Below are 12,741 nucleotides of genomic sequence, written 5' to 3'. Positions count from 1 at the left end.
CTGAACTTGAGAGTAGTCAGAGACTAGATCTGAACTCTGTTAGTCAGGCCTGTCTCTAATGATGGGGAGCCAATACGTATGTGAAAAATTAACAATCCTCTTAGACAAGACCTAGGCAGCCACAAGCTTGCTTTGCTGTCCTGTGTATTGTACTGCGTATTTCTACAGGACACTGAAGTTATCCATTATGAGGTATTGGGGAAGGAAGCTGGGTGGGACCCGATTTATGCAATAAGCAGTGTATATGGGAACTAGAACATTGCTGACCTACTTACTGGTCTATTGCATTTCTGATGCACCCATATCTGGACTATCTAGGTGCCATGTAAAAGGTTAATATTGTTCTGTGTGATGTAGAAGCAATGTTTTCCTTTCCCCCCTTACAGTTGGCCATGGGCAGAGTGAAGGTGACCGCATGGTCGTGTCAGATTTCCATGTTTTCATCAGAGACAGCTTGCAGCACATTGACCTCATGAAGAAGGATCACCCAGACCTCCCCGTTTTCATTCTGGGGCATTCCATGGTAAGCACGCTACACCGTACACCTTAATAGTCATCATTACATCTGCCACAGCATTATGGATCCCATTCTGGGGGATGGGAATCACACAACTTACTATAAGAAATGCAAAGTAACAAACAGGTTTCAGAGGAACAGCCGTGTTCGTCTGTATTCGCAAAAAGAAAAGGAGTACTTGTGGCACCTTAGAGACTAACCAATTTATTTGAGCATGAGCTTTCGTGAGCTACAGCTCACTTCATCAGATGCATACCGTGGAAACTGCAGCAGACTTTATATACACACAGAGAATATGAAACAATACCTCCTCCCACCCCACTGTCCTGCTGGTAATAGCTTATCTAAAGTGATCAACAGGTGGGCCATTTCCAGCACAAATCCAGGTTTTCTCACCCTCCACCCCCCCACACAAATTCACTCTCCTGCTGGTGCTAGTCCATCCAAAGTGACAACTCTTTACATAATCAAGTCGGGCTATTTCCTGCATAGATTCAGGTTTTCTCACATCCCCCCCACCCCCATACACACACAAACTCACTCTCCTGCTGGTAATAGCTCATCTAAACTGACCACTCTCCAAGTTTAAATCCAAGTTAAACCAGAACATCTGGGGGGGGGGGGTAGGAAAAAACAAGAGGAAACAGGCTACCTTGCATAATGACTTAGCCCCTCCCAGTCTCTATTTAAGCCTAAATTAATAGTATCCAATTTGCAAATGAATTCCAATTCAGCAGTTTCTCGCTGGAGTCTGGATTTGAAGTTTTTTTGTTTTAAGATAGCGACCTTCATGTCTGTGATTGCGTGACCAGAGAGATTGAAGTGTTCTCCGACTGGTTTATGAATGTTATAATTCTTGACATCTGATTTGTGTCCATTTATTCTTTTACGTAGAGACTGTCCAGTTTGACCAATGTACATGGCAGAGGGGCATTGCTGGCACATGATGGCATATATCACATTGGTGGATGTGCAGGTGAACAAGCCTCTGATAGTGTGGCTGATGTTATTAGGCCCTGTGATGGTGTCCCCTGAATAGATATGTGGGCACAATTGGCAACGGGCTTTGTTGCAAGGATAAGTTCCTGGGTTAGCGGTTCTGTTGTGTGGTATGTGGTTGTTGGTGAGTATTTGCTTCAGGTTGCGGGGCTGTCTGTAGGCAAGGACTGGCCTGTCTCCCAAGACTTGTGAGAGTGTTGGGTCATCCTTTAGGATAGGTTGTAGATCCTTAATAATGCGTTGGAGGGGTTTTAGTTGGGGGCTGAAGGTGACCGCTAGTGGCGTTCTGTTATTTTCTTTGTTAGGCCTGTCCTGTAGTAGGTAACTTCTGGGAACTCTTCTGGCTCTATCAATCTGTTTCTTTACTTCTGCAGGTGGGTATTGTAGTTGTAAGAAAGCTTGACAGAGATCTTGTAGGTGTTTGTCTCTGTCTGAGGGGTTGGAGCAAATGCGGTTGTATCGCAGAGCTTGGCTGTAGACGATGGATCGTGTGGTGTGGTCAGGGTGAAAGCTGGAGGCATGCAGGTAGGAATAGCGGTCAGTAGGTTTCCGGTATAGGGTGGTGTTTATGTGGCCATTGTTTATTAGCACTGTAGTGTCCAGGAAGTGGATCTCTTGTGTGGACTGGACCAGGCTGAGGTTGGTGGTGGGATGGAAATTGTTGAAATCATGGTGGAATTCCTCAAGGGCTTCTTTTCCATGGGTCCAGATGATGAAGATGTCATCAATATAGCGCAAGTAGAGTAGGGGCTTTAGGGGACGAGAGCTGAGGAAGCGTTGTTCTAAATCAGCCATAAAAATGTTGGCATACTGTGGGGCCATGCGGGTACCCATAGCAGTGCTGCTGATCTGAAGGTATACATTGTCCCCAAATGTGAAATAGTTATGGGTAAGGACAAAGTCACAAAGTTCAGCCACCAGCCACCAAACAGTAGAACTTCAGAGTTACGAAAACCAGAGTTACGAAATTACCGGTCATAGACACACCTCATTTGGAACCAGAAATATGCAATCAGGCTGCAGCGGAGACAAAAAAAGCCAAGTACACAACTGTGTTAAACGTAAATGATTTTAAAAATAAAGGGAAAGTTTGTTTCTGTGCTTGTTTCATTTAAATTAAGAGGGTTAAAAGCAGCATTTTTCTTCCGCAGAGTAAAGTTTCAAAGCTGTATTAAGTCAATGTTTAGTTGTAAACTTTTGAAAAAACAACCCAAACATTTTGTTCAGCGTTACAAATATTTCAGAGTTACGAACTACCTCTGTTCCCGAGGTGTTCGTAACACTGAGGTTCTACTGTAAAAGCTTCCCCTCCACTGCCTCACCCCTAGCGGGGACTTCAGTCTCTGTGACCCATTCAGTCCTTGGCCTTTCTGCTGAGATCAGGATGCTAGTGCCATTTGTAACAATGAGCTAATTAGTGATGCGCATCCCTACCAACCTACTAGGAACCAGACTGAGTTGGGGCACTGAACAACTGGCAGATGGTAACTTCTTTCATTCACCAACAACCAGGCTTGTATTTGAACTGGTAACCAGGAGGTTATACACTCTGGCCTTGTGAGTGGATTGGGAATAAAATATGGCGACACACTGTAGTCTCATTCAATTACACAACTGTACTGGACAGTGTTTCAGGGATTAGGGATGAAAAACTAAAAGGAGGATTGGTTTTGTGAGCAGATTTTAAGTGTGATTCTGACAGCACAGGCCAAATCCCGTGGATTCAGTTAGGCAATATTCCTATTGGTGTCACGGTCATTGTCCCTGCGTACAAAATATGAATAAGCACTTCAGGATTTAACCCCATGTTCCGATAAACAAGAATTCTGATCTAAAGCGCATGGCATGCTTTTAAGAGTTCACTGTACTCTAAGCCTGTGTAACAAGAAGCTAATTTCCAAGTACCAAGCCAAATAAGGTCATTGAGATTCTTTTTGCTGCTGCTCCATTTAAACAAGCCAGTGGTTCTTCAGCAGCATGTAAGTTCGCCAAGCATTTTCCTTCACAACTAATCCTCTGTGATCTTTACTGAGCAAGCGAGCCAAGCACCCCAATTCCTACAATTCTCACACAGTTTCTGCCAGCACTTGACTTGAAACTACATGGGAATGTGCCTCTGTTTAACTTGCCGCCCATGAGTAGGTTGCTGATTGTAGAGTTCTGTGAACTGTTTGCTCGGGGGGGGGGGGGGGGGGGGATGATGAAGAAAGAGACATTTGCCAGAGGATAATTTTGGACCTCTGGTAATTATCCAAACTTTTATGGTTTCCATTCCCAGGTGACAATACTTTGTTACCCATAGATATCAGTATAACTCGGAAATACTGGGTACAAACTACTGCCTGCTTTTCCACTACCGTTGTGTCCCATTCCTGCTCATCTCCATGCTTTCTGTCATGCGTCCACCTCTCTGATCCACTCCACCAAGTCCCCACCTTCTCCTCCTTCAGGTCTCACGGGAAATTTATATTACTTCCAAGAGACCTTTAATTTTTAGTCCTCCCAACAGAGGCTTGTTCAAGCCCTGAACCTGCAAACACTTTATGCACATGAATAATCCAGTTAAATTCATGGGACTGCTCATGTGCATATAGTTAAGCACGTGCATAAGGGTTTGCAGTACTGAAGCCTAGATCACAAAATCCTACTCCACCCTCCAAAAGCCAGCCATCCCACCCCAAAAAAACCCCGCAACAAATCTATCCCTTTGCTTCTAGTTACTCCATCTTTTGCTTGCACAAAGCATCTAGCCAGCTCCCTGGAGCAGAGAACTTTGTTTTGTACCTGCCAGTAAAGTGCCCAGCACACGACCATGCTGTACAAAAAGTAAAGAATGATCATCTGTATTTGTGCTCAGGCTGCCTTTCACTTTTGTATTGCAGGGAGGAGCCATCTCCATCTTAACTGCCTGCGAGAGACCACATGAATTTTCAGGCCTGGTGTTAATTTCTCCTTTAGTTGTGGCAAGCCCAGAGGTAGCGACGCCTATCAAGGTAATAGCAATGGATGTAAAAAACACACACACACACACAACAGGAAAGAGAGGGACCACATTGTTCTTCTTGTGACCAGATCATTTTAAAGAAGCAACTATGAAAGAAATCCTGTCTCTAACTGCAGGTGTCCTACCTAGATCCCCATTCTCTGCATCACATGGGATCCGGCCATCACTTTCTTCCTCCATCAGCCCCTGTTTCTAAGCAAATGCTGTTTATTCAAAAAGGAGAATTTACTGTGGCCTCTGGTTCAGGAAGTTTGTTTTTTTTTTATTAGTCAAATCAGAAAAGGGAAGAGGGATTAAAAAATCTAGATGATTAAATTCTTCCTGCGCTGGAGCGGGAGAAGAGTCTGTGATGAGAACAGAGCATGCAGAGGCAAATGACTGGAGGCCCAAACCTGCAAGGCACTGTGTACCCTCAGCACCCAATGAAGTCAGTGAGAAAGGAGGGCTCCCCATAGGGCACACAGCACCTTGCACAGTAAGGCTCTAATGCTCTAGATGGAAACAAAGAAAAACAAACAATCAGGTAATTTGTCTGCTCTTCTCCTCAGGAAGGGCTGAAAGTCAGTAGCTTTAACAGTGGTGCGTATAGCCCCCTTGAGCTGTTGTTTTACTTGTCATGCCCGAACCTGATGGAGCAAGGGCCATCACGCTCATCCTCTTGTGGCAAGAAGAGTTTGGCGTGGCCTGGGTAAATGATGATCAGACGGAACATAAGAGAGGCCCAGATTCCGCAGTCGTTGCTGCCATAGAACAGAGCTTAACCAGCCACAGGCATGTTAGAAGAGGTGTACAGAACAGTACTGCACCTGGGGTAGCACCTGGAGGCATTCTGGCTGTGGAGGACAGAGTCAGGCAGAACAGCTCAAGGGGTGCATGGGGGAGCATATGCAGGAGTGGCAGCCACCATGCATTTTAAAAATGCAGCCTGTGTTCTCCCCGTGCCCTGTGACTCCCTCCCACAGAGAATGAAAGCACCCGGCTACTCATTGCACAAATGCACTTTCCTCCCTTCTTGCTCACCTAAGTAAGAGCAGCCAGAAATTGGCCCTGTGTTGTCAATTATGTGCAGGATGTAAATAGCAAGAAGGCAAGGGATTATTTCTGGTGGCACGAGGAGATGGAACCAGGGGGAATCGTATAGAAGTAGGAAAAGAAAAACATAAGATGAATAATAGAAAGCATGGCCCTAGTAAGCCCTGGAATCTGTTTGTGTCTGAAGGGAACTGGTAAAGGTTGCATTGCTTAAAACATTTACAACTAGATGGAATAAATCCCTAAAAAATGTTCTGTAAGAAACAATCCTGCATTGGCCTCCCAGGAGAGGATTAGATGGGACCCAATGAGATTTTTCCAATCTCTAATTTGTCTGACCTTTGTTACCATTCTCCATTCCACTTGGCCTTTACTGACCAGGTCCATTTACTTTTCTTTGTGGCTGGATGTCAGCTGGTCCCAATAAACTTCTTGTTACAACTTCTCTGATCACTCAGGTCTTATTTTCACACACTAAAATTGCACTGGTTTGCTAAACTTCAACTAAATCTGTTTTTAAAATGATTTAGTTGAACTGGGGTAAAACCCTGTGTAGACACTCTTATTTTGGTTTAAGAGTGGTTTATTTCAGTTTAGCTTAAACCTGTTCCTAATCAATTTAAGATGGCTCAATATAAGACCAGTATATATTGGTTTAGGCATTCCCACAAAGCCTTTTGCACCAGGTTAACAAAATCAGTTTTAAAATCACACTTCTAGTTAAAAACCCATACAGACTGGTGTGTAGCAAGCCCTCAGACGTTTTTCCATCTCAATCTGGGATTTCTCTCTTACAGACTGGGGTGGACAAGGATAAGATTGAATGGTTTGCCAAACCTGAATGGATGTACTGTTCACTTCTCTTTTGCCCCAGACCAAAACTGCCTGATTACAGTCTTCTCCATTTTATTGAGTCTGGCCTGCCAACCACTCCCTAAATAATCCATATTGCATCAGCTGCTGCTTCAAACCGGTTAGGAGATAAAATCTTCAGCTATCAAATGTAGCTAGGGTGTTTAACAACACAGTATTTTTAATTAAAAGCCCATTGTGTTATAGACCATCACCATGGCCCTCACAAAATCAATGAAGCCACATTGGAACCTTTTGACCCTGGAAGCTCTGGTTTATAACATGAAAGATTATTTTTCCAGTGGCAGTGACCTTGGCTCTTAGAATCATTGAGCTATAAGCGGTATTGACTGATGTCCCCTACACTAAATTTACAAGGGTAATGTGGCTTTTCACATATCTCTGAAATTCCTTATGAGTACGGTGTCCAAATACCTCCTTATCACTGGCAGTCAGTCATTTTGACCATAAGATTAGTTATATCTGTGCATAAGTAATATTTGTATATATGCACACACAGAGGATGGGTGTGTGTGCATGCACAAACATACATACACACACAGCCTGATTCTTCTCTCATGCAGTTATAAATGAGGAGTAACTCCACTGAAGTCAGTGAACTGCACCTGTGTAAAACTGGGAGGTATGGGAGATCAGAACCAGGCCCTCTGTTTCGGTACTGGTTTGTTGCTATTGACTCAACTTGGTGAGAAATGAGTGAAAGCTTTGAGAACACATCCAAAGCATGTGCCAACTTCAAGACGGGATGCAGATATAAAGTTTCTTGACACCTTAAATGACTGTCTCTTGAAGCATCTAGTCCTGGAACCCACAAGAGGAGAGGCGATTCTTGTTTTAGTCCTAAGTGGAGCACAGGATCAGGTCCAAGAGGTGAATATAGCTGGACCACTTGGTAATAGTAACCATAATATAATAAAATTTAACATCCCTGTGGTGAGGAAAACACAACAGCGGCCCAACACCATAGCATTTAATTTCAGAAAGGGGAACTACAAAAAATGAGGAAGTTAGTTGAACAGAAATTAAAAGGTCATAGCACCAAAAGTAAAATCCCTGCAAGTTTCATGGAAACTTTTTAAAGACACCATAAGAGAGGCTCAACTTAAATGTATACCTCAAATTAAAAAACATAGTAAGAGAACCAAAAAAGAGCCACCATGGCTAAACAACAAAGTAAAAGAAGCAGTGAGAGGCAAAAAAGCATTCTTTAAAACGTGGAAATTAAATCCTAGTGAGGAAAATAGAAAGGAGCATAAACTCTGGCAAATGAAGTGTAAAAATATAATTAGGAAGGCCAAAAAATAATTTGAAGAACAGCTAACCAAAGACTCAAAAAGTAATAGCAAAAACATTTTTAAGTAAATCAGAAGCAGGAAGCCTGCTAAACAACGAGTGGGGCCATCGGACGATCGAGATGCTAAAGGAGCACTCAAGGATGATAAGGCCATTGCAGAGAAACTAAATGAATTCTTTGCATTGGTCTTCACGGTTGAGGATGTGAGGGAGATTCTCAAACCTAAGTCATTCTTCTTAGGTGACAAATCTGAGGAACTGTCCCAGATTGAGGTGTCATTAGAGGAGGTTTTGGAACAAATTGATAAACTACACAGTAATAAGTCATCAGAACCAGATGGTATTCACCCAAGAGTTCTGAAGGAACTCAAATGTGAAATTGCAGGACTACTAACTGTAGTCTGTAACCTATCATGTAAATCATCTTCTGTACCAAATGACTGGAGGATAGCTAATGTGACACCAATTTTTAAAAAGGGCTCCAGAGGTGACCCCGGCAATTACAGGCCGGTAAGCCTGACTTCAGTACCAGGCAAACTGGTTGAACATGGTTTTTGTAAAGGGAAATCATGCCTCACCAATCTACTAGAATTCTTTGAGTGGGTCAACAAGCATGTGGACAAGGGGGATCCCGTGGATATAGTGTATTTAGATTTTCAGAAATCCTTTGACAAGGTCCCTCACCAAAGGCTCTAAAGCAAAGTAAGCAGTCATGGGACCAGAGGGAAGGTTCTCTCATGGATTGGTAACTGGTTAAAAGATAGGAAACAAAGGGTAGGAATAAATGGTCAGTTTTCAGAATGGAGAAAGGTAAATGGTGGTATGCCCCAGGGGTCTGTACTGGGCCCAGTCCTATTTAACATATTCATAAATGATCTGGAAAAAGGGGATTTGCAGATGATACAAAACTACTCAAGATAGTGAAGTCCCAGGCAGACTGCAAAGAGCTACAAAGGATCTCAAAACTGGGTGACTGGGCAACAAAATGGCAGATGAAATTCAATGTTGATAAATGCAAAGTAATGCACATTGGAAAACATAATCCCAACTATACATATAAAATGATGGGGTCTAAATTAGCTGTTACCACTCAAGAAAGAGATCTTGGAGTCATTGTGGATAGTTCTCTGAAAACATCCACTCAATGTGCAGCAGCAGTCAAAAAAGCAAACAGAATGTTGGGAATCATTAAGAAAGGGATAGATAATAAGACAGAAAATATCACATTGCTTCTATATAAATCCATGGTATGCCCACATCTTGCAGATGTGGTTGCCCTGTCTCAAAAAAGATATATTGGAATTGGAAAAAGTTCAGAAAAGGGCAACAAAAATTATTAGGGGTATGGAACGGCTGCCGTATGAGGAGAGATTAATAAAACTGGGACTTTTCAGCTTGGAAGGGAGACGACTAAGGGGGGATATGACAGAGGTCTATAAAATCATGACTGGTGTGGAGAAAGTAAATAAGGAAGTGCTATTTACTCCTTCTCATAACACAAGATCTAGGGGCCACCAAATGAAATTAATAGGCAGCAGGTTTAAAACAAACAAAAGGAAGTATTTTTTCACACAAAACGCACAGTCAACCTGTGGAACTCCTTGCCAGAGGATGTTGTGAAGACCAAGACTATAACACGGTTCAAAGAAGAACTAGATACATTCATGGAGGATAGGTCCATCAATGGCTATTAGCCAGGATGGACAAGTATGATGTCCCTAGCCTCTGTTTGCCAGAAGCTGGGAATGGGCGACAGGGGATGGATCACTTGGTGATTACCGGTTCTGTTCATTCCCTCTGGGGCACTTGGCATTGGCCACTGTCAGAAGACAGGATACTGAGCTAGATGGACCTTTGGTCTGACCCAGTGTGGCCGTTCTTATGTTCTAAGGGTTAGGTAACCACAGGTGTGTGGAGCCACGACAACAAAAAGTGAGCCTCATTAGAGTAGTATGTGCTCGCATGTGGGAAAATTCAGATTTACTCTCTCTTTGCAAGACTCCCACCATGAGGGTATAAATAAGGACACACACGCGGAGAGAGAGAGAGAGAGCGCGCAGATAACAGTGTGTCTTAAATTAAAGAAGGCCAGAGAAAATTTGCTCCATCCCTAGATAGGAATCTTACCTGAAGTTATAAGCTTGTGTTTATACCCATGGTGACAAATTCATTCCTGGTGCAACTTCATTGACCTCAGTGGAAATGAATTTGGCTCATGGGGTTGGAGTACCAATGGGGTGTCAGCGTACAAGGTGAAAGTTACATGATTTTACATATCCCCCTAGGAATGGGGTTTCCTTGACATTTACTATGAGCCTTCACTCCTTGCTACTCTCGGAGAACTCTAATTTCATCCTGGTAATTTTCCTTTGGATAGTATCTTTGATACAAGAGCATCAGATAATCCTATGTAATGGTTTACAGTCTGTGCTTTCAAACACAAGCGGAGTATGCAGATTACAAATTAATCTTGCAGGTAGTATCTGTGGATGCAGTAGGACAGTACAAAGGCCAATTACACATTGTCATCTTTTCTAAGCGGTGACCACTGAATTAGAAGACAGTTATCAGAGAAGAATCTTGCATTGGAGGGATTGGGGAATGTTACTGAAATAAAGAATGTTCTTTCTCATGCTAGTGCTTTCACGCTCAGGCTGCTGAATGCTTTTGTGTTTGATTCCCAGGAGACAAGCGAGCAATAGATTTCCTTAGTCAATGCAGACACATTTTACTGTTGTTTATTTGCAGACTCCCTGGAGAATGTGCTTAGCAAAGAGAGTCCAGCCTCAGCAAGTACTGTAAATTGCACAAAAAATCACTTAAGTGCTGCAGCCTGAGATCAGAACTGAGTGATGGTAGGAAGGGGCAGCAGCAACAGCGATGCTGCCAGCTCCATAAAACAATGACCCTTAGCAGGCTGCTTAAGCCAGGCCTTTCCCACATTGACTTGATCTCTCATCTGCAAGGGGAAGAAATGCAGAGTGTAATGTCAGGGCGGTTGTGAATATTTCATAGTATTGTGCCCATTCTTGTAATTGATGCCAGTGGATATCCAAATTCTTTGGTTTCGTGACAGTTTGGTAATATAGGGCCAGATCCCTAGCTGGTGTCAAATCGGGACACTCTGTTGACTTCAGTGGTGCTATGCCAATTTATGCCAGCAGAGGCTTTGGCTTACGTATTTCTTCTCCTTGCTGCCCAGTTAATTTATTTCATTCCTATCCCACAGGTTTTTGCAGCTAAAGTGCTCAACTTTGTTCTACCAAACCTGACGCTGGGAGCTATAGACCCAAATGTGGTTTCCCGGAACAAAAAGGAGGTGAGGATGTTAATATCATTTTTTAAGTCATTGGAACAGTGGTACATAGCCCCACTGCTGGCCCTCTGTAATGGGGCTGAACATCTTGAGCCAAATTCTCTGCTAGTGGAAAGGGGTGAAATGCCTTTACAGCCAATATCTGTGCCCATTTACATCGACAGGAAATTTGGCTCATAAGCTGACTAGTCCAGTCTGGAACCATTCAGTCACTAGTTCAGTGCACTCTGCATCCATGTCCAGTTATGGGCAGGAGATCTAAGATCTGGGCTGTGTGATGGTCACACTGGCAACAACAACAAAATGGGACCCATAATTCACCACCAAGTGCAGCTCCACTGGGGCAGCAGTGATAGAAGCTGTAGTTTAGACAGGGCTCAGATACTTTGAGGACCACGTTTCTCAATCTGCTTTTCACATAAATACAGTAGCAAAGACGCTTGAGTCTCATCTACGCTTACTATTTTATGTATTGTACTGAGATAGGGGCTAGGAACTCCTGTCATAGAGCAGGACCCCATGGTGCTAGGTGCTGTACAAAGATGGTCCCTGCCCCATCATTTAACCACTGTAACTAACTACAGGTTTCAGACTAGCAGCCGTGTTAGTCTGTATTCGCAAAAAGAAAAGGAGGATTTGTGGCACCTTAGAGACTAACCAATTTATTTGAGCATAAGCTTTCATGAGCTACAGCTCACTTCCTCGGATACATTAGATGCATCCGATGCAACTAATTAGAGCTTCTACCATTGTGAATTGTAGGCCCCCATTTTTGCCAGTCTAGACAAGGCTTGTGGGACAAGGCTGCTGTGTGGAAAAGCAACACCCCTCCTCCTGCTTACAGACAGCCTGGTTCGGCAGTACTGGTAAAACCAGATGTCTTGTCAGCTGCTGCTGCAGCAGCACCACTAAAAAGGCTCCCACTCCTTTCAGTAGAAAACAGCCACATGGAGGCTTAGGTTTGTATTTACAGTGCTGGGGAGAAAAAAAAAATTGAATGAAACAGCTGTGTCTGGGAAGGGATCACAAATCAGGATTTTAGTTCATTTCTAAGATCAACTGGAATGACAGAAGATAGCACCCAAGGGTCTCTAAAAAGCAGGGGCGCTTTGTAAGTGTAGTGAATGCTTACTTCTGTGGCAGCCCACATGCCCCCAAGATGTGCTGTAATTTTTCAGTGTCTCTGACTGGCTAGATAAGCTGGATTCTTATTTTAAATAGATGCCAATGAATTCCCCGGCTGTGGGCGGTTAGGCGGGTCCCAGTCCATGCTGACATCAGAATGCAGGCTGACTAGATAAGGAGCAAGCAGGCTGTTGATACACAGAGAAGTACAATACACTTAACTTTTGTTTGCACATTCAACTTGCCAAATTGCCCTGTAGGTAAATTGGAAGGAAGACTGGTCTTGTGGATAAACCACATGGATGCGTAGGTTCTGTACCTGGCTCTGACACAGATTTTCTGGGCAAGTGACTTCTTCTTTCTGTGCCTCAGTTTCCTTGTCTGTAAAAGGGGCTTATACTTCACTGGGTTAAAAACATCAGAATTGAAAAGCCCTTTGAGATTTTTCAGCTAGAGAAGAGAGAATTAGACAGGGCAAATACTGCGATTCCATGATACTGGACTCAGTGTAAAAACCACCATAGAAAGCATTCGTATACATCCACTTTGTAATGTATATGTCCTCAGATATTTTGGTAAGCC

At 43.3% G+C, this 12,741-nt stretch overlaps 1 protein-coding gene across 4 annotated transcripts in view; it reads left to right on the top strand.

The window, feature by feature from the left end:
- The window catches only part of MGLL (monoglyceride lipase), an 85,610-nt gene that overhangs the window by 59,709 nt on the left and 13,160 nt on the right, over positions 1-12,741 (top strand). For all 4 annotated transcript variants that reach the window (XM_048858744.2, XM_048858740.2, XM_048858739.2 and 1 more), the window contains exons 4-6: positions 387-523; positions 4,399-4,509; positions 10,948-11,037. In XM_048858744.2, coding sequence (XP_048714701.1) covers positions 387-523; positions 4,399-4,509; positions 10,948-11,037 — 338 coding nt within the window. The remainder of the gene's footprint in view (positions 1-386; positions 524-4,398; positions 4,510-10,947; positions 11,038-12,741) is intronic.

Source organism: Caretta caretta, chromosome 7 (assembly GCF_965140235.1).
Source record: "Caretta caretta isolate rCarCar2 chromosome 7, rCarCar1.hap1, whole genome shotgun sequence".
Classification (NCBI taxonomy): Eukaryota; Metazoa; Chordata; order Testudines; family Cheloniidae; genus Caretta; species Caretta caretta.
This window is presented reverse-complemented; position numbering and strand designations above follow the sequence as displayed.